Source organism: Alosa sapidissima, chromosome 22 (assembly GCF_018492685.1).
Source record: "Alosa sapidissima isolate fAloSap1 chromosome 22, fAloSap1.pri, whole genome shotgun sequence".
In the NCBI taxonomy this organism is placed as follows: Eukaryota; Metazoa; Chordata; class Actinopteri; order Clupeiformes; family Clupeidae; genus Alosa; species Alosa sapidissima.
In genome coordinates this window covers 19,315,391-19,337,117 of record NC_055978.1, presented here as the reverse complement: position 1 = coordinate 19,337,117, position 21,727 = coordinate 19,315,391, and the positions used below count along the sequence as shown (strand labels likewise).

General features: G+C 39.8%; 1 protein-coding gene across 2 annotated transcripts; it reads left to right on the top strand.

The window, feature by feature from the left end:
* Positions 1-210: 210 nt before the first annotated feature.
* LOC121697434 lies at positions 211-17,855 on the top strand. 2 transcript variants are annotated; one of them, XR_006026450.1, is made up of 4 exons: positions 211-360; positions 8,286-12,747; positions 13,052-13,173; positions 17,391-17,855. XR_006026450.1 is itself a non-coding variant. In XM_042078958.1 (3 exons), exon 2 carries the CDS (start codon positions 10,595-10,597, stop codon positions 12,719-12,721), a length of 2,127 nt encoding a protein of 708 aa, XP_041934892.1. In that variant the 5' UTR covers positions 211-360; positions 8,286-10,594; the 3' UTR covers positions 12,722-12,747; positions 13,052-13,999. The 2 variants fall into 2 exon arrangements, 1 of the variants encoding a protein (XP_041934892.1); XM_042078958.1 differs by lacking the exon at positions 17,391-17,855 and having other exon boundaries at positions 13,052-13,999.
* Positions 17,856-21,727: the final 3,872 nt, after the last annotated feature.

Below are 21,727 nucleotides of genomic sequence, written 5' to 3'. Positions count from 1 at the left end.
AAGTCTTCCATCTTGGGTTTCCATATCCATGTCAGTCAGTTAGTATGTTGCTTTGACATGCTTCCACTAGAATGGTCAAGTAAATCGATGGCTCCACCTCATAGGCCCTACGTATTCCAAGTCCAATTCCCACTGTATTCATAGGCTCCACCCACTGGTTCTGCAACAACACTTGAGGGGTATTTTATCTATTTGCAAGGGTCCGTCCTCGTGGTGCTGCAGTCCGGAAGACTTGGGATCTAGTAGGCGGAGAGATATCTGAAGATCTCATTATAAATACACACTAGAGAGCTATGAAGGAGAGCCAAGTTGTCACGAATTAAATTCTGGACTGGATATCCCATTATGTGGAAGAAATGCGTGAGTCAACTTTCTTTTTCTTTTCTTTTAACACAGCGTTTTGCCAGGCATGCATAGCCCAGTTAGACCACACAGTGCAGTTGTAGTTTGCTTAGTGGCATCTCTTTAAGCAGTCATTGCTCACAATGCATTTTCGAAATTGTCGTCTAACACCCACCTAGCATTTCTTGCCTATATTAGGAGTAACCGAATAGCCTACACTAAAACTAAATACACTTTTTAAAAAGTTGCTCCAGACCACATTTGGACCACGATTGACGAATCCAATTAAACCATCCTTAATTAAACCAGAAGACTTTGACAAGATTTGGGAAAGAATCTTAAAAGACTTTGAATAAAGCTTAAATGGGGCATTAGTTAAAAGACGCCAGTCTTTCAATAATATTTCCCAAATCTTGTCAAAGTCTTCTGAGGCCTATCAGTAGCTACGTGAAGCTGTCTCCATAATGTTATTTAAGATTTTTTTTGTTTTCCTTTTTTCTATGAGATGGGTCGCACGATGATTGCAGTAGACCAGATGTAGGCTGTAGTTCACTGGTGCTTTAATGTTCCTCCGAGAGTGGATGTTCTATTTACTCAACCTCAAAACTCGTCTGCAAGTTCCATGATGAGCTTGAAGATGCTGTACGTGAACTTCAGCGACAGAGAGGCACTAGGCCTACTGTATGCAGTCTTCTTTTGCCACAGGAGCGCCAGTTATATTCTACATAGGCTAGGGCCAGTTATCCATTGAAAAAATAATAAACTATAGTGTCAACGGCTGCCGTTAACATTGAGCTTTGGTTTGACATAGCTTTGAGTTGCCTGTCTTTATGCCTATTTCGCGACATTTTAAAAGTAAAACTGTTGGAGAGAAGGGGGTCGCGAGACCTGGCCAATGATTTTGGTTGTGCCAGATAAACAGTTTAAGAGCCACTGTTATAGGGCTGGGGTTTCAAACTCATTTTCATTCCACATCAGCATCATCAAATTACCTTAGCCTGCCTGGCTCGACGGTCTGAAGCCGGTGTTGTGTGCCTTCTGGTTTTTCCCACCTACTGGTTTCCATGCGAGTGCTCGCGTTGTTCACAGCAGCAGGAGTTGTTAAAGATTCACAAACAAGTTGTTTTAGACGGATCTGAGGTCGCAATTCATATCTACGCCATGATCACACTACAACCACTCGGACAAAAGACATGTAAAATATAGGCTATATTTTTGCAAACTTTATAGCAATAAACTGGATTCGATCCTGCAATAAATATGCGCACCTATAAACCAGACCTCACCGAGGTGAAGTTAGTTTGATGTTGCACATTCGGATTCGACATTCAAAATAAGGAAATGTGTCTTTTTTCCATTACCTCCAAAGCCATGTGACCTATTGACTCCAAACCAATGCAGAATAGGTTTCCCATATGCTCAATCAGACACACCTTTTTCCCTAGCCATTGTATGCAGTGCACACTCTTTTGTTTGCCCTTATCTTATAACTCCTTCTCTGAACGGCTACTAGGCATATGGGTTTCAAAAGTCAAATGCTCCCTGAGACAAACATTTGAAAACTAACTTTATAGACCCTTTCAAGAGAGTTCCATTATCAGCATCATAGTTGGCCCCACAAGGCTTCCTTTTTAACATTCCATATGTTATCTTAATGCAGAGGAAGTAGATTGGGGCCCAAATAGCCCGTTCAAGCATTGTTTTTGTTTTTTATTGTTGAAAGGGTCCATATGGTATGGGCATTTTTAGGCTTTCCCCCCTTGAAATTGCACTGTGCCTACTCCAGAGGCCACTGTTCCCACCTAGTTTGGCCTACCATCGAATGCTTGGTCTCTTTAGAAAGCTGAGACCTTGTAGAACAGCTGTAGGAAGTACTGGCACAGAAGTACAGAGGCTAGAATACTGTTTTATATTTCTGCCGGATAACAAGTATCTCTGAACTGACCACATTTCAGCCCTCTAGGTCACTTGAGATGACTTAGAAACACAACTGAGTCCTAGCACCAGGTCCTGTGAAGCTGTGTGCAAAAGTACAGTAGATCAATATAGAATAAAAAAAATGAGTGCTTTGGACCATTATTTGCCAAGGAATGCTCATGCGTTTTGTAAAATGCCCTATGGAAACTCCCCATAGGACTTTTGGGTTCCCAAAATGCATACTGACAACAAAAGGCTTACTGTGTGGCAACCTCTTGGTGTAGAAGCATAATCCTGGTCTCAAATGAAAGGTGACACTCTAAGGTTTCTTGTAGACTATTTGGATTGTATGTCAGGGGTTCTGATATAGAATGACTACACAAAATATGGAATAATTACACAAAAGTCTCTTTTTTTGCATTTTCTTTGTTGCTTCAACGGGTGTGTATAAGATGGACTATACATCTGCACAACTAATATTGGATAAAACAACATGAATATTCAATTCCTAGGAATTCCTGTGAATATGTCAAGACCCAATATGTGGCATCTACTTATTGCACTGCAGCTGCACTGTAGCTAGAATATGTGGGGAAGCACCAAAAGCGGAGGAGGGGGAGGGGGAGGGGGGCATTTTTTATTAATCAAATTTAAGTGAGACGTAGTGAGATTAATCTGACAATGTAAAGCACCACACAAATTGTACATGAAAAAGGTTGTCATGTATTCCCAAAAGTCCAAGCTTTCAAATGGTGTATAATATTACTATGCTACATAACAATATGGTGCATAACATTGATTTAGAATGTTGGGGGGAGGGGGGTAGGTGTGCCTTGGAAGGCACACTGTTACATGACTGTTTAAGAACATTTCTTAACTTGAGAAAAATATGCTATCTTTTGCAAACTCGCTTCATTCAACCCATGAAGACATCGCGGGCTGGTGCGCTAAAATGTAGATAGTTTCTTCTCGTAGGGTACCATTTAAATTCTCAGAATGTAGGCGTCCTCACCCAAAACAGCTTTTGTTTCTAGTTGATCAACCACATAGAATAGTAGCCGTAGCAACCCAGCAGTTGTTTTCAAATAACGGCAACCACTCAGATAGCCTACCTCAGGACAACATGTTGCCTGGGTGTTACCTGCGTCATCAATTGATAGTAGCCTACAATAGTTCATTGCATCGCATGATAGCCGGAGATAAAGTTGGCTCAGTGAGTAGAGAATCATGCTAGAGAGAGTCATATTGATTTAGCAGGATCGAATCGAGTTTAATGGTAGTTGCAAACCATATTGTTTTACATGTCTTTTGTCCGAGTGGCTGTAGGGTTAATGGCGTATGAAAGCGACTTCAAACCGCCTGAAACAACTTGTTTCAAACAACAACTTGCAGACAACTGCTGCAGTGGTAGGCTATGACCAGAAGGCACACAGCACTGGCTATTGTTGCCCAAAGGGCCGGCCCGGGGGTAGGCCTAACTGAAAGACTACCTAAATCAAATGTAAAATAATATTTATGATATTATTGCACAATTGTCTCTGCATTCTGTTATTATTTAATTACCAACAAATTAGCAACCTTTGGAAGTAGAATTACCATTACCATAATGGCAAGTTTGTTCCTGTTCTGATGACACTTTTATATTCTTATACCGGTACGTTTCATAAGTTTCAGTATTACTGACATTTATTGCAAGTCAGCAGGCTAACTTTATTTGATAAATACATGTGTGTGTATGCTTATTGATTTACCAGAAAATTAATGTAATACTGTTTGTGCAATGTCATGCAACATTTGCTGAAAATTATGAGACAAGTCATAAGACTGGACTGTCTGGAAGTCATAAGATTGAAATGTCAAGGCAGGTAAATGGGTCCAAAAAGAGGAAGTAAAATTAGGTGACAGTGACACACAGAACCAAAATGAATACATGCCCTACCTAGCAACAAGTAATTACACAATAGAACCTGGCTAAGTGCATTCTGCTGATTTTATTTGATTATAAATACATGTGTGTGTATACTGATTGATTTACCAGAAAATTGATGTAATACTGTTTGTGCAATGTGTGGTGATTTTATTTGATCATATACATGTGTGTGTATGCTGATTGATTCACCAGAAAATTGATGTAATACTATCTGTGCAATGTGTGGTGACCTTATTTGATCATATACATGTGTGTGTATGCTGCTGATTGGTTTAACAGAAAATTGATGTAATACTGTTTGTGCAATATCATGCAACATTTGCTGAAATGATAGGATGATTAATTGACTTGTTGACCAGGGCTCTGATTGACTTGTTAACATGTCAATCACCTGTCAACGGGGAGAACCTTGATTTCTGATTGAACAGGTGACATAGTGAACTAGCTGGTTTGATGACCGGTATCTAAACTATTAGCTGGTTTGATGCGCATTGAGCTCAATGCAAATCAAACCAGCTAATAGGCTAACTGAAATAACACCATGCCAATCTATAGGTATTGTGAAGGTTAGATGATGATGTGAGGCTATTTTAATTCCAAAAGCCAAGGGAACTTTATCAGGATGCATAGTATCCTGGATCCATTAAATAACTGGCTTTTAAAAATAGAAATCTGCCTGACTCTATGGGAATTTAACCTAGGAGTAAGAATGCTTAAAATACCCCTGGAAGGAAGAACATTTATTTATATATGATACATTATTCATTCACAAAGAAAATTGGTGTCCTTAAAGGTCGGAGATTTCCTCATGTTTTACTTAAGTCATTACAGTTTTTCCTCGATCGTTTTGATCTGTGTCCACTCTGACATCACGTTCTCAAAACAGTTAACACCCGTGTCTGAACAAAAACACTCTGGACAAAATGACACATTTTGCTTGCAAAAGGCTGTTACTCTCTCAAAACACTTAAAACATGCAGCAAAAGCAAATCTTGCCTTCAAACACTACAACTTGTTGCCAATTCATAAACACTCTTTAATCAAACATTACACACTAGACAACAAAATGCAAAATCTAGTTCTAAAAATGAGCATTTTTGCTATGTCTGTTCCATTACTTTCTCATTTCTGGTATCAGAAAAAAAAAACTGTGAAAAGACTAAATGTAGGCCTTCTGAATAAAAAAATAATTTATTCATTCCTCCCAAGATGTAACTGTCATTGACATGTAAGACATGCAGCAAACACTAGCAAGATACTGTACATTTCATTGAACTACAACTTTCATCGAAATAGACCTACAGTAAACACCTTTTGTACTATTTTCTCCACCAAATAGGCAATACAGTACTTTGTCTAAATGTGCAAAGGAGTTTCACACAGGTGTATCAGAGACTCAGACTTGTACAAGGAATCTATACCACCTGTGAAAAGATGTTTTACTTTTGTTTAGCAAACAATGGAAAAAACCAATAGAGTTTGGGGCTTTTGAATGACACCTGTGTTAACTGTTTTGCAAAACACATTCGCAAGAGATGACTTTTGCTGTGCAAAAAAAGCAGTCATGAAGACCAAGTGGATTCCAGTTTACTTAAGCAGGTAAAAGCAATCGAGAAAAACTGTAATATCAATTTCCAAAAGATGATTTTATATTCCTCTTTTTAGTAAACTTTAGCATGGATTCAAAAACGACATATATATTACAGTTTTTTTCAGTCGCTAACAAGCGTTTGTCTAACCAGTTGTCACATTTTCTCTTAACTCTTAACACAATTAGCACAGCATCGGTCTTTTGTGGCCATACCATTCACACATTTCATGTTGTTTTCACACAATATGCAGTCAGTGAACACATTTCCACAATGCTTACATTTTCTTAACAGACAAGCTATACCTCCCAACAAAACTATGGATTGTTTTTGTAGTATTTACGAATGTTAACACACAACATCTCACAATAGCAAACACAATATTCCAAACCTTAGATATAAAAACCTCTGCTTCTGCTCTGCTTCTGATACCAAGCAGTTTTATCCCAGGTGCATCGCCTTGGATAATATCAGATGCGATGTTGATGAAAACATGTGGCCTAACTCTGAAGATCGCAGAGATTAGATACAGTAATTTTGTGCTTTTTTTTAGCCCCCCCCGCCCCACCCTTTTTTATCTGGGCTTTTTGCTGTTGTTTTTTGTTCAGAATGCTCTTGTGTGTTTCATGGATATTTTGTTCACTGAAAGCAATACTGTAAAACTTTTTCTGTTCTATCATACTGTAAACAGTATTTCTACTGTACCTCCTGTAGTAAAGGGAAAAAATTGATTGGCTTTTTACTGGAATGCTTTTGAATGTTGAACATTACATGTGGACGTGTTCCCAACCAAGAAATTTAGTGTAAAAATGGTGGGTAGCATGTTTTGCATGCAAATACCTGTAAAACTGAAACATAAGTCTATGCAGTTTTTGTAATGTCAACAATAGCCAGTATTTTGAAACCTGGTGTACCTTGATTGACTGCATGTACCTTGTGAAGTGAAAACAAGGTCTATTTGACAGAATAATTTCATTTTGAGTCAGATTTCCAGTGTTTTTGTAAAGTTAGTGTGTGCAGAGAAAGATGTGTTCTGTTTTGAGTTATGTAGATTGAGTTTGTAGATGTGTTCTGTCTGTGTTAAGAGTTTAGAAACTTTTCAAACTTTGATCTAACATACATTAAGGTACCAACCTCCCTAGTGAAGATGGGAGCTCCATCTCAGGACCCCCTCTATCTTATCAAACCAGCACTTAGACCCAGTCACCTTGAGAAAAAATGTCACAAATGCTAAACATATCTCATCATCCCAACAAAAGAGGACATGAGTAAAATACACACAACCCATACAAGGCTCTTACACACACACATATCCTAAATGTTTAAAAATGTATTCCTACACAGGCATAACAGAACATCAAGGAAAATTATAAAAATTAAAGCATTGGAGATCTACTCTTCAGTGATTTAGGCAAGCGCTTTGTAGCTAGCTAGAAGTTGGTTACAAGATTCAAGATTCAATACTGTATTGCCATACAACTCGGTGCAAGTTGCTAGGGATTTGCTTCAGTGTGCTCATGACAGGACAAAGACATCACCGTAGACACACAGAAAAATACATAGAACACATATATACATATACGGAGTCCCACACAGGATCACCTTTGTCATAGGCAGATAAAAAGGACACACTACTCACAACATACCTGGATGACAGTCCAGGAGGCTAGAGTGACAGGTCAGGTTAAGGTGATATGGTGCATAGGGATGCAGAGTGCAAATCCACAACTTTACAATAAATAGATAAATAAAACTAATATGGGTAGCATAAAAACATATAGAAGAGTATTGTAAAATAGTGTAAAGAGATGTGCAAATTATACAGGCTTGTTAGGAGAACCTTTTTTCCTGAGATACTGGTTCAGGGATGGAGAGCTGTTTAGAGATTTGATGGCTCTGCAGTATGTGCAGTTGAGAAAGCGGGAGGTTTTTGTTTTAATTGCTCTCAACCTTCTACCTGATGGGAGGATGGAGAAAAGGGAGTTGGCAGGGTGAGTCTCATCTTGTAGGAACTTTAGGCCTTTCCGGTGGATACGGGCCTCGTAGATCTCACAAATGGGGGAGAGTTTACAGCCACTACTTTTTGAGGCTGTATTGACTATCCAGTCCAGCTGCAACCTCTGCTGGACAGTAGAGTTGCCATACCAGACAGTAACAGAAAAGGTGAGGACACTTTCGATGGCAGCTCGGTAGAACTGCAACATTCCCTTATAGGCCACCCCAAATTTCCTCAACTGACGAAGGAAAAAGAGCCTCTGGTGGGCTTTTTTGGTGATACTGGTTATGTTATCCTCCCAAAGTTTTCTAGAGTGCAATGGATTCTCTGTGACGTCACACCTAAATAAAAAACAGACCCTCTCATTAAGAAACTTGATTCAATACAATTGTATGATTTTGATCACTGGCTCCTGTTTCATCTTCTTTATTCCGAAATAATTTACCTAACAACAATTTGAGGTGAATTTAAAACATACTGAAACTTTTGTCTTTTTGCTTTCTTTTTCCAGACATTCCAGTGATTGCTCAGTCCCCATGATTGTTTCATCATGCATCCCCAATCCTGCCAAGAGACCCAGGAAAACCAGGTGCTTTACGGCTATCCTGTCAACAGCAACCAGTATGGGCAGCCAGTCAGTTGGAAATGGCCAGGGAGTTCCAAGTTCCCAAGGAATCCCAAGTTCCAATTTCAACCAGCAGGTCAATTCCAGTCAGCATCACCTTTCATCACAGCATGGAACATACCCCTCACAGGCTAGTTACCATGGAAATGGATCTCATGTAATATCATCACCAAATTGGAATTCTGCTTGCCCACCTGCAGTTTCAGCCTCAGTCTCAACTTCAGGTCCTTATTACAGTTCCTGTGGATACAGCATTCAACCAGACAATTCCCAGATGGTACAGTCACATCAAGGAGCTGTGGCACAACCTACACACACACAGCACCGGCATGCGATAAACGGCTCACAAATGCCTGTGGCACAAAGCACCACTAGGCAACCTCAATCACAAATAACACAGAACTGGTGTGTGCAGACCAACTCACACACAAACATAAATGTTGTCCCAAATGGAAGTGTCCAACCTCAGACAACTGTTAACAATCTGAATGTCAATAGAGCATCTCACTCAGCAGTCAAGCAGTCACAGCAGTCAAGCTGTGTTACAGTTAATAAGCAGAATGTTCAAAACAGATCTGCTCTCACATGTCAGGCTATGGCCCAGTTGGAGTCCTTCTGTCTACATTATATTTCAAACCAAGACCGGTATGGACAACACACGCAACGCAAGAGAAAGAAGAAGGTGGCCCATGCATATCCACCAAATTCAGTTAATAGTGAACTGCAAAATATCCAGACGAAAGGCAGGTCGAGCTCCGAAGGCCCTACATTACAACCAAAGCAAAATAGCTTGATTCCCAATGGAACAAATGGACAAAATGTGACACTGGTCTCATCACCTACCTCACGGTTGTCCAGCCATGACTTTGGCAATGACGTAAACCACAGGGAGATTTCAAGGAGAAATGTGATTGGTAATTCTCCTACCACTTCATCCACAATAGCTTCTCAATGTCACTACTCAAACATCTCAACCCACTCACCTCCTCTCTCCTCTGATGTACAGAGGTTGAACCCTTCTTATCCTTATGGACCACACTCACAGTCAGCCCCCTCTCAAAACATGAACGTTCCCTCTTGTTCCACTGATTTGCCCCCCTCAACCACCAGAGACAATAGTCTGTCCCCTCCAGATAATGTCACAGTGTCAGATCTGTACAACCACCATACACCAAACTTGCACAACAAACCTGCCGTAACTCTGCAAGACAGAAATACTTTGCTCTTGAATCTCCTTGTAACAAAAGACACATGGAATATTGACCAAAGCATTGAATTTATGGGCTGCCATGGCTCTATTATTCAAGGGCCCCCTAACAAAAGTGTACAGACACACAGAGCAGTTGCAGTCGTACCTCCTATATCAAAGCAACCTGGAGATGGTGGCAAAGGGAAGGAATGGGATGACGCCCTTCCTATCAACTGTGCACAGCAACTGCGTTCTCTTGCTGATGACAAGAAAATCAAGAAGGCCATTGTTTTGCCTTTTGACACTGACAGTGCTGCTGTGAGGAAAACATGTGTGAAGTCTGCAGAGGTTGGCTGTCGTCCTGAAGCTGATGTCACTGATGAGTCTGCAGTCTGCCACAACTTGAATTCTCTCAATAGCCTGTCCCCTGAAAACAAAGATACTCCCAAGGACCAGAACAATGAAGAGTTATGTGGACCAGATGTTTTCTTTGGCATGCCTATAGTGACGTTCAGTCTGAAAATGGTGAAGATATTGGTGATAGCCATGGAGTTGAAAGAAGAGGAAGAAAGGGAAAAAAATGAAAGCAGAATGAACAACAAACCAGAATTTGCAGATGCTGTACTTGATCTTTATTGGGCTGGCAAATATCTCAACTACACTGTAGCAGAACTAGACGGTACATTTGAAAATATATTGAAGGAGGCTGCAAAGCTTGACACAAAAGAAGATAATATGGTGTTTGATGTCATGGACGTGGAGAATTTAAATCAGCTGAAGCAAAAGGGCCATATTCTTACCAATTGTTTTGATTGTGACATAGCCACAGAGTTAAATAAATCATCGTGGAGAAATGTAAATGATGAATCATTGGACATTGACAGAGAATTGGCAGATGAAGATTTTACAAGAGAAATCTGTGGATCATTGCTGGAACATTGTAATCTAAAGTCACAGGAAAGACACTTGCTCAATAGCATCCAAGCCCCAGATACCACATCTCCCCATGAGGACAGTGTGTCTCTGTCCATCCTCACCACTGCGAAAAGACACAGCTTCTTTGCACAATGAAAACTGTACAGCCAAAGCTGAGCAGACTAAACATGTCAAACCTGAAAGTCAAGATGATCCTAGACAAAAAGTGACAGTCTCCACCACCAACAACAGTGATAGACAAAGTGTTTCAAAAAAGGAAAACAAGGAAGATGATGTCTCCCTTCAGGTTTTAATGTCTTTAAGAAATCTCAATAGACATTCATATAAAAAATCAGATGCTGCTGACACTCAGAAGGACACAGTGTTTAACATTCTCGAGATGTCTGAGGAACAAACCTCACAACATTGTTTAAGAATAGGATCAGAAAGCACAGCTGTTCTTAAAATTAAAAATTCATCCTCACAAGATTCTGTGGACTCGGGTCATAACAGCAGAGACTTGGATCATGAGATGAATGTGCCTGAAGAAGGTTTGAAATTGTCTGAAAGACTCTGTGAAGAGGTGGAAACATCAGAAAAGGACTATTCAGTGAGCCCAGCTGATACGATGTTGTCCATCAAATTAACTGCTTTGTCATCTGAGAAAGAAGATAAGGTTGATTTTGAAAATGTACATCAGGACCTCATTAGTTCTCCACAGACAGATCCGCCATCACCTAGCAATGAGCATTCATATGAGTCCCCGAAGAGTCCAGATGAACCCATGCTGTCAATGAAAATAACAGTGTTGTCAATGGAGGAGTTTAAAGCATTGTCAAAAGAATTATGGGTAGACTCTGATGACAGTGTACACAATGTTGCTCCGTCTTCTCCCATTTGTCTTGACAGTGAAGATGATGATCTGGAGGTGGACTTGGAGCACACTTTTAAGACAATTGGAAATTTGAGTCAAATGATGAAACAAGAAAAGATTACTACATTTGAAGAAGAGATTCCATCCTTTCCCTCCATAGAGCAAGTGTTGAAACAGTGTGAAATACAGACAAGTAGAACAGCTACAAAAGGGCTACCTAGTCCTCTTAAAGATAGCAGGAAGGAGAAGGACACTCTGGAACATCAACTTCCATCCCAAGATGCTTGCAGAAAGGACCATGCTCTGACAACCCATCAGGGAGCCAAGTCCCCTGGACTAGAGATTCATATTCCTCACTCATCATCATCCAGGGGGATTAAAGCCAGCTCTCCCATCTCTCCATCTGCTCCCATAAGGACAACAAACTCTGATGTAATGAAGGAATCAAGTTCACTGGAGGCAGAAAGATCAAGTAATGATCACGAGACCAGCATCCCCACCAGCACTCTCCAGTCAGTAACCCTCAAAAAATGTAGAATGGAACCACTCGAAAATTGTGAGAATTCAAAGTTGACAGATGTCCTGTGTCCATCAGGCCATTCACCCCTGAAAGTGACTAAGAAATCTAATAACTCCCAAAAGATTGTTACAGACATCACAAAGACACCAGACAATAAAAGGCATATAGATAATGATGTAAGCCTCAATAATACCTCAAGGGAGAATGTTCTGAATCTAGCAAGTACTTCAGAAAATCCAGAATTGCCAAAGTCTTCAGGTGTGCACAGGAAAAGAAAACGTGTAACGTTTAAGCTGTATGGATCCCAAAAAGTAGATTCTAAGGAAGCAAATGGAATGGATCAGTATCACACAAATTGTGACCGTAATTTGCCTCCTCTACTTAATATTTTGTATTCCCCTGACCAGACATCTGCCAGGGACAAGATCAGGAAATGTTGGGGGGACAGTTTTGTGCCCACTCCTGTCAAATGCAGAATACTGTCAAGCTCAGAAGATAAGAACAGGGAAAAGAATGTGCCTGAAAGACCAGTAAATCACTATAAATTACCTAGAAAGGACCAGGAAGAGCAGCAGCGATCATCTGACAATGAACCCCAGTCAGAAAGGAAATCGTCTGGCAAAGACAAGGATAAGCAGCAGCAGCGATCATCCAGCAAGGAGCACCGGTCAGATCACAGAAAGCGTAAACACAGGTCCTTCAGTCTAGGCGAATTGAGACGGGAAGCTGAGAGGAGGAACACATCCAAAAAATCTCTGCAAGAAAAGCAAGACATGGGACTACATGTGATTAAACGGTATCAGCAGATTCACATGAAAGTGTGACCAAGAATAACGACGAGTGATAGAAAGTAAGTATGAAACATGAGTTGTTGTTGCTTGTTAGAATGCTTCCCCTTTGTTCCTGTACACAAGGTATCTTGAGTTTGTTTTTATGTTATTCTTTGTGGCTATATGGACAGGAGGAATGTAAACAATTGCAATGGAATGCTGCACATATAACATCCTTAAAACATATAATCTAAAGAAATACTCAACAACAGTGTAATTTTCCCAAAATACATATAACAAAGCTTAATATCAAATGTCTGATATATGTGTAAATATTGCTCTCCAAATTGATCAAAATATTCTCTTTTTTCCCCTTTTCACCAGATACTGATAATGAGATTTATTGAAATTGCACCAGGATGGGCCAATTGTATTCTGATTTGTCTCATATCTGGAGGTGTAGTAAATAATCTGTCATATTGGATTACTGTCTTGCCTGGTTGTTGGTATGTAGCCCAGCATTTTTATATTTTTATGTTGTATGTTTTATATTTGTTTTATATTTTATATTTGTTAATACACTATGCAGCATATTGTTGATTGTTGACACCATGTTACACCTTCAGGTTAAGGTTGAATGATGTCATTTTTTACTGTTTGTTTTTTATGGATATTTTTTATCAACAACGTCATGTCAAATGTGTTTTTATACAGTACATATTTTTTTAAATAAAGCAATACTGCAGCAACATAAAGGATAATGCCCTAGCTAACAAACGTTGCGCTTGTACTGAATGACCCAGATCAAGGATAAGAATTTCCAGAAGAACAAAGGTGAAAAGTAAATTACATTGAAAAGTAGTGTTGGCAGTAATAAAACACACATAATGTTGTTATCTGTTATTTTCGGATGATGACGAGAACTCGAGCACTCTGGTAAAACCCGATCCAAGAAGACACAAAGAGACTGAAGAGAGCTGCCGTTGACCACAAAGTTTAATTCACAAGTACTGTGCGAACAGAGATGTGTCGTAATGGGCAAGTCCCCATGTACAGGAGTGCATAAACTTTAGGGGAACAGGACAACGTGCTCTTACCGCAGAGTGGTACATAGGCCTTCACTGGAAAACATTTTTACACTCCATAAATTATTTGCCTAAAAGTTAGATTATTGCAAAGTGGATAGAAAAGAGGATGTGAATGCTTAGACGAACGTCTTACTATATAAAATGTATTTATACAACCCCAAAACAGAAAAAGCTGGGTTGTTGTGTAAAATGTGAATAAAAACAGAATATAATAATCTGCAAATCTCTTCAATTTATATTTAGTTGCAAATAGGACAGACAAGATCAAATGTTGAAAATTATAAATTTGAAAATATATGAATTTGATACCAGCAACATGTTTCAAAAAAAGTTGGGACAATGGGGTAACAAAATGCTGGAAAAGTTGTGTAATGATAAAAAAAAAGAGGAGGAATATTTCACAACTAATAAGGGTACCTGGCAACACGATTGGGTATGAAAAAGAGCATCCCAGCGAGACAGGATCTCTTAGAAGTAAAGATGTAGGGGTATTCATCACTCGATGAATTCATCATTCATCACTCATGATGAAACAAGGTAATTTTAATGCTTCTTAAGATAAAATTTTGATGTATTTGGGGAGTTCATCATACAGGACATAATATTAAAACATTCAGAGAATCCAGAGAAATCTTTGCAAACAATTGAAAGAGCTGAAAAACAAATTGGATGGCTGTGCTCTTTTGGACCTCAGATGGTACTGTATCAACACCAGACCTGTTTCCATACCTGTTATTGTACGGCCTCAGGAAAACCTCTGATAACCCTTGGCCTTGTCTGTGTACACAGTTTGATACTCAATTCAAAAACTACAGCCAACATTATATATATATATATATATATATATATATATATATATATATATATATATATGTGTGTGTGTGTGTGTGTGTGTGTGTGTGTATGTTGGCTGTAGTTTTTGAATTGAATATATTATATGAAAATGAACATTTTGATTATTTCATGAAAAATATTTAATTTGATGCCAGAAACACGTTTCAAAAAATCTTGGGACGGGAGCATGTTTACCACTGTGCTGCTTCACCTTTTAATTTAACACATTTCTGTAAATGTTCCATTCCATGAAGAAAGTGTAACATTATGGAAATATGCCTCATTAGGCTTATTATTACTTCAACGAGAGAGTTTATTTATACAGTTTATTATCACCAAGTAGGAATGGATCAAATGTTGAAGGTTGCCAAATAATACTGTCTGGAGGAACATGAGTGGCCAACAGCAAGGCCTCACTATCACACGGAAACAGTGCATCAGACACCTCAATCTCAAAACTGAACAGTATATGTGAAGCCTCACCAAATCCAAACTAGAGGCTAGCTTTAGGCAAGTGCCAGACCATTCAAAAATAACCACCCCTTCAAAAAAGGTAGAATTCTATGTTTAGGGACTATAATGAGGGTCCGGTGCTATGTATGTATAAATAATGCGTGAGGCAGAAGGTAATTGACCGGTACAATGGCACAAGGAATGACTGACGCAAGGAATGTAAAAACACATCTACTGATATTAACTATCGATCATAAAATTATAGCTTTATTTCAAGCAGAGAGGCTGATATGTTTATATACTCAAACACAATCTGGCTTCATGAAAAATCATCATAGACTGATGTTTGACCTCCTAGATTATGCAGATTCATGTCTTTAAAGCCTATAAGACCTATAAGGCCTTTTACATGATTTAACATACATTTCTCATGCAACCCCTTAAGGCTAACTCCAACATCACCATCTGCACAAACTGAAATGTGTATTAACATCCTGAGTTTGATACAAATAGTGCATTCACACTTTGTAATGTTTGTGGTAAATCTTGTCTTTATTGTGGTGAAAACAGATTGGCATTACATTCTATGTAAATGTAAAGCAGCGATTGTGAAAGTTAATGTGCAGTATAAGTTGAATTGAATAAGTTGAATTCGTAAGGATCCTAATTCCCAGGCTGATGATAATCCTTTCAATCATATGTGGACTCTTGATCAGCTAAGTGTGGGCCTATTGTGGGCCTACTGTCACATGCTTGTCACATGTCCACAGGAACAGTTAACTATGTAGGTATGTATACCTATATGTATACATACCTACGTATAACTATATGTATAACTATAAGGTATGTATACCTTGTCATGTCTTGATTGATTCACTCTCATCAACACTCCTCATGTGATTCTAAATCAGCTGACCTCCAACCATGTGATCCATATCAATGTAACCAATCACAAACTGGGTAGCCTATTTAAGGGAAGTTGACACATTAATCTTGGAGCCTCTGTAGCCAGAACTCCCGCACCCCAGGTGTGTAGCCATCATCCTCTGAGCAGGATATGTTAATTCTTTGATTGTTTCGTATGATCTCCTAAATATTCCTTTAACCTGGTTTCATAACTTTCATTTTATTCATTTCGATGTACTTTCTAAAATTAATTGGATGAGTAACTTATACCTGACAAATAAATAGGTGTGCCACAAGGAACGGCTAGGATTAGTTTTCGACGCCATAAGGGCTAATCAGTTGGAAGTGGCATGCTACCAGAAGAACTGACCATTGTATTGTGAGTGATCACTGATTTACTAGTAGTCTGGAATTAGACAACTAGAAAATTAGTACACCCTGAACCCTCTGACTTTCACACTAGGATCATTACTTGCATTACTTGTGTCTTGGTACCTCCCAAATTAATCAGCAGAGGAGGGCCTTCATGCTAGCCTAGAAATCTAGACGCACCCTAGCGTATGTAATTTGCTGCCCAGCTACCAACTCTCCATTGGCTTGCGAGCTGGAAAAATTCAACTTCGATAGGGCCAAACACATTGTGTATAGTCGTTAGGCGGAATGTGTGTGTGCGTTTGTGTGTGTGTGTGTGTGTGTGTGTGTGTGTGTGTGTTTCTCTCATCTTCTCAAAGGAACTCTAAATCTCATTCATAGTGACCATTGGGTCCTTGGCTACCTGTCTGACCAAAGCCCTTTGTCCCGGATTACTCAGTTTGGCTGAGCGGCCAGATCTAGGAAGACTGTTAGTAGTTCCAAACTTTTCCAGTTGAGAATAATGGAGGCTACCGTGCTCTTGGACACTTTCAATGCTGCAGAATTTTTTTGTATCCTTGCCCAGATCTGTGTCTTCACACAACCCTGTCTCGCAGGTCTATGGACAATTGTCTCGACCTGGCTTAGTTTTCACTCTGAAATACACGATCAACTGTGAGACCTTATATAAAGAGATGTCTGCCTGCCCTAATAATGGCCAATGAATTAATTTAGGCACAGGTGAACTCTACTCAAGTTGTAGAAGCAGATGCCAGAACCAGAACTCAATTTCAAGTGTCATAACAAAGGGTCTGAATAATTATGTAAATGGAAAATGTCAGACTTTTATTTTTTTTTATAAATTTACCAAACACTCCAAACACCTGATTTTTTTGTGGAGTGTTGGAGTATTGTGTGTAGATTGATGAGAAAAAAAGCCGAATTGAATCCATTTCAAGATGAGTCTGAAATATACTGTAACCAAATGTGGAAAACTTGAAAGGGTCTGAATACTTTCTGGTTGCACTGTAGGCTATATGGTTCCTGGCATACTGAGATGTTCTATGTCTTTCTGATTTCCTGGTTGTCAGGCTTCATAAGCAGAGAGACACAGTGAAACCAGCCTAATGGATAAGCAAGCCCTAGAAACAACCACTACACTGCCAATTGAGTGCTGGGGTCTCATGCCATGTTCAACCAACCACCAGCTCTCCGCCCAGCCAGCCAGCCAGCGAGGATTTGACACCAGGGATTCTGTAACATGGCGCTGGCCAATGGATCTGTTGCTTTGCCATGATAACCTGTTGTTTTTGTATGTTTGTTTGCCAACATTGTAGGCAATGTCTTATTTCAAATTAGTACACACACTAATATATATGTACTTCCTTAAAGGAACACAAATTTATGGAGTCCAGACACCGTTCATCTGATTATAAGTCTGTGTATAGACCTCTCCAGAATAAGTCCCGCCTCCTAACTTCCGTATCCATCCAACCTTCGGTAGTCAAATGTCTATGGGAAATAACATGGCGTTTTGAAAGATCGTACCTGTCAAACTCTGTAGGTGACAAAGTAGAAAAAGCTGCTGGGCAGATTGGCCTACACACTTCTGCCATCTAGTTTCCACTGGATTTTTTGATTTTCGGTGTCGTTTAAGTAGTATAGTCTATAGTATACTACTTAAACGGCACCGGCAATAAAAAATATCCAGTGGAAACTAGATGGCAGAAGTGTGTAGGCCAATCTGCCCACCAGCTTTTTCAACTTCGCTACCTACAGATGTTTTACCGGTAGGCTTATGATATTTCCCATAGACAATCCACGCCCGGAAGTTGGATGGAAACGGAAGTTACGGAGGCGGGACTTATTCTGGAGAGGTCAATTAGAGGTTTACTCAGTCGCTTTTAGTGCTTTTCTCAGAATTGGACCTCTCAAAACTGCTTGTTCAAACTCCATATCATCTTATCACTTGAGCACATCATTAAAGCATTTTGTCTTAATCTTGAATAAACAGCAAATGCTTTCCCAGATAGCAATTTCCTTTGGGCCGGATCCGCATAAAAGCCTTTAGATCCGCCTGTAGCGGACATACGGTATCTGACTGTGGGCCAGGTCTACTCCTGATACAGGTTTCAGCTCTGCTAGCAATGCTGTTTTATCACCGGTTTACAGATTTGTCCCAGGTCCAATTTCCGCAGCTCAACTGGAAGTCAGGATATGCGTTTAAAATACAAAACACTGATTTGGCCCAAACCTGTGATACGGATATGAGCCGAAGGACCATTTTTTCACAGCAGACCCAGGTGGTAATGATATTAATTAAGGTGCTGATTCTGCTAAATTGACTGTCCTTTCCCTATTTCATTGTCAACTGGCTGCTAAAGAAAGGTATTTTGGAATGGCACAAATTTAGAAACCATGGGGGTGCACTATGTTCCCATGGCCACTTCATTTCTACAGTAAGGCTGGAAAAGAAGATATAGTTGGCTCAATATTGATCGTATGTTCGTTTCATTATTTTTATTATTACCTAGCAGTGGTAAAAGTAGTCAATTGTTGTTTGTGTCAGATCTAACAGTGCTATGAAACAACCCCATATTCTTGCCACGCATGCAGAAGTCCAAGCAGTAATGTTAATCAAGGATCTTTGGTTTGCTCACTATCAATCTTTTGACATGATTTGCCAGCCTGGGTTTGACTAGGACAGCCCAACTTTTCAAGGTAGTATCTGCTTTTTATCTCTGTTGGTTTATTCAGAGAGAACAACAAGCAACCGAGCGATTGATAACTTTACTATTATTTTCCAGCAACAACAACTAGCTTAACTTAAACAAAACAGCCATCACAATAACTATTTTGGAAAAAACAGTGATAACCCTAACAGGATCACTGATGATAAAAAACGAGTGTAATTGTGACTTAGGCTATTTGCAAAAAGGAATAAATGGCTAATGTTTATTTTGTGTTGTTTCAGATTGACCATGGAGATGACTGAGGAAGACAGCCTGAATATCGATGGGAACAGTGGAATTAACACGACTTAAACTTTGTCTGGGATGGCACTTCTACAGGCAGGTTGTTGAATAAAAAAAAATAATAAGACACATGTGTAAAGTTTTTTTACCCCCCTTGTGTTTGTAGCCTAGCTTATGTTTATCAGTTGAGCTGTTGGGAAAACGTTACGAACTTTAGCCTGGGTGAACCTATAACGAACCTGTTAGCAAATGTGTAGCAAACAGATTTTTCAGGATAATTAGCCCTAATTACCAATCACATGTCAAATAAAGCCAGCTGATGTCTGATAAACGGGTCCGTACCACACACAATAAGCGGACCCGTATTGCATATGATAAACAGATCTGGAACACGTCAGTAACACAGACTACCATACGGAACTGGGCCAGTCTTAGCCCTTATTGGTACCAGATCCGTCAAACGGATCCAGGCCAATTTTGGACCGATGTGCGTTTGGACGCCGGATCAGGTCCATTATGCAGATCCGTGCCGGACGTTGTGGTAGGTGTGGCCCAGTTCCGTCCCAGTGTATGTTTGCTATCTGGGTTAGCACATGTGTGATTCTCCAACCAGGAGCACATTTGGCACTATGAGCTTATGGGAAAATTCATGTGGTGTTTTTTTATGATTCAAAGGATGGTACATTTTTAATATTACTGCACTTATTGTGAGCGTCTCAAGGTGAATACACATCTTGAGCAGACCAGACCAGCCGTCAAGAGTTGGGTGCGGGAAAGTACTGTAAACACCAGAAGAAGACATCCTTAGATGGTCAAGGGAGAGGTGATGGTATCAGCTGGTGGAGACAGAGCAAGGACACGTATAGACACTTGTCTGCTATGAAGTAAACAAGATAAAAAAAAGTCCTCTTACAGTAGCCTAAACTGGAGAGAACCAGAAAAATCCAAGGCAACACCGTTTTGCATATATATTTTTATGTATGATGGGAAGATGGTTTCCACCAATATAAATACTGTACAACAGGCCCGGAGTGGGTAATCGGGAGAATTCCCGGTGGGCCGCTTCACTTCTGGGCCGGTCGGGGGAAAAATATTGACATTTGCCACGTTAATCTATCTTCTCTTAAAATTGGCTACACACGTTCGCATTCTATGCCTAACACCGCAGCCTCTGCATGGGTTGTTCTCCCCTCCCAAGAAGAGTTAATTGGTTGGGTCCATATAGCCCGTCTTTTCTAAACAGTTTTCTCAGATACCAGTCGGGCCGGCCCTACCGTAGTGATAAGCGCCAAATATGCCAAGCTTCCAGATTTTTTTTTGAAGAAGAAGACAGACATAATAGTGGCAACTGGTAAAGAGAGATAGCCATGACTATAGCGTCGTAATTATTGGGCTAAATACTGGACGTTGTAGCGTTGTCAACCTATTCGCAAGCAACATATTCAATTAATTAAAATATTAGCCTTTTTGTATCATCCAATATGGCGATTCATAGACTTTGCAAATATTATGCAAATATTGATAACAAAACTCAAGCTTGATCTGTGCATGCAGTAGCCTAGGCCGAAAACAAAAGTAGCCTCTAAGCAGCAGATCAGCAGTCCCCAGCTGAAAATGATGAGCCCGAAATTAGCTATGACTACAGGGACAAGTAGAAAGGTTAATAGAGTTAACCGTATGATTTAAAGTTGTTTTATGTAAGAAAGAACAGTAGGCTATGACAGATCAACCTATATACCTTGTTTGCTCAGAAGTGGGTGTAGTAAAGGAGAAAATCACCAAACAACAACATGATAGCTGACCCATGCAGAAAAAACATGTAAACAATACAGTAGGCCTAGTTCAATATGCCTCTTAGTGGAATTATGGGATACATTTCAAATGCTTCATTTCTTCCTTCCTGTTTTTGTTAACTTATCAACCTATCCTTGTGGAATAGTGGAATATTGGTAGCCTATAATAAAAATTATACAGGATAGTAAGAGCTGAAAGGTTGCCTTATTTATCAAATTTCTACCGCCACTAAAAAAGTGGGCCGGTCTTGGGCCTGAAACTCCCGGGCTGAAAAGTGGCCCCACTCCGGCCCTGGCCTATCCCACGCTTCCACAAAGAGGCATATTGAACTAATGTTTAGGCTACATGTTTTTTGTATGGGTAGGCTATATTGTTGTTTGGTGATTTAGCCTACTCCTTTACTACACCGTCTTCTAAGCAAACAAGGCATATAGCTTCATCATGTAGCATACATATTTGGCTCTTTCTTACATTAAATAACTTTAATTTATCCTCTCTACTTGTCCCTGTAGTCATGGCCTCCTCATCACTTATTTCGGGCTCATCATTTTCAGCGGTCGACTGGTTGATCTGCTGCTCAGAGGCTACAATTTTTACCGCATAGGCCTACACAGATCGGTAGGTAGGCTAGGTCTACAACCCATGCAGAGGCAACGGTG

Excerpts from the sequence above, each read along its gene's own strand:
- LOC121697434 (XM_042078958.1), top strand. The coding sequence starts at position 10,595 with ATGAGGACAGTGTGTCTCTGTCCATCCTCACCACTGCGAAAAGACACA.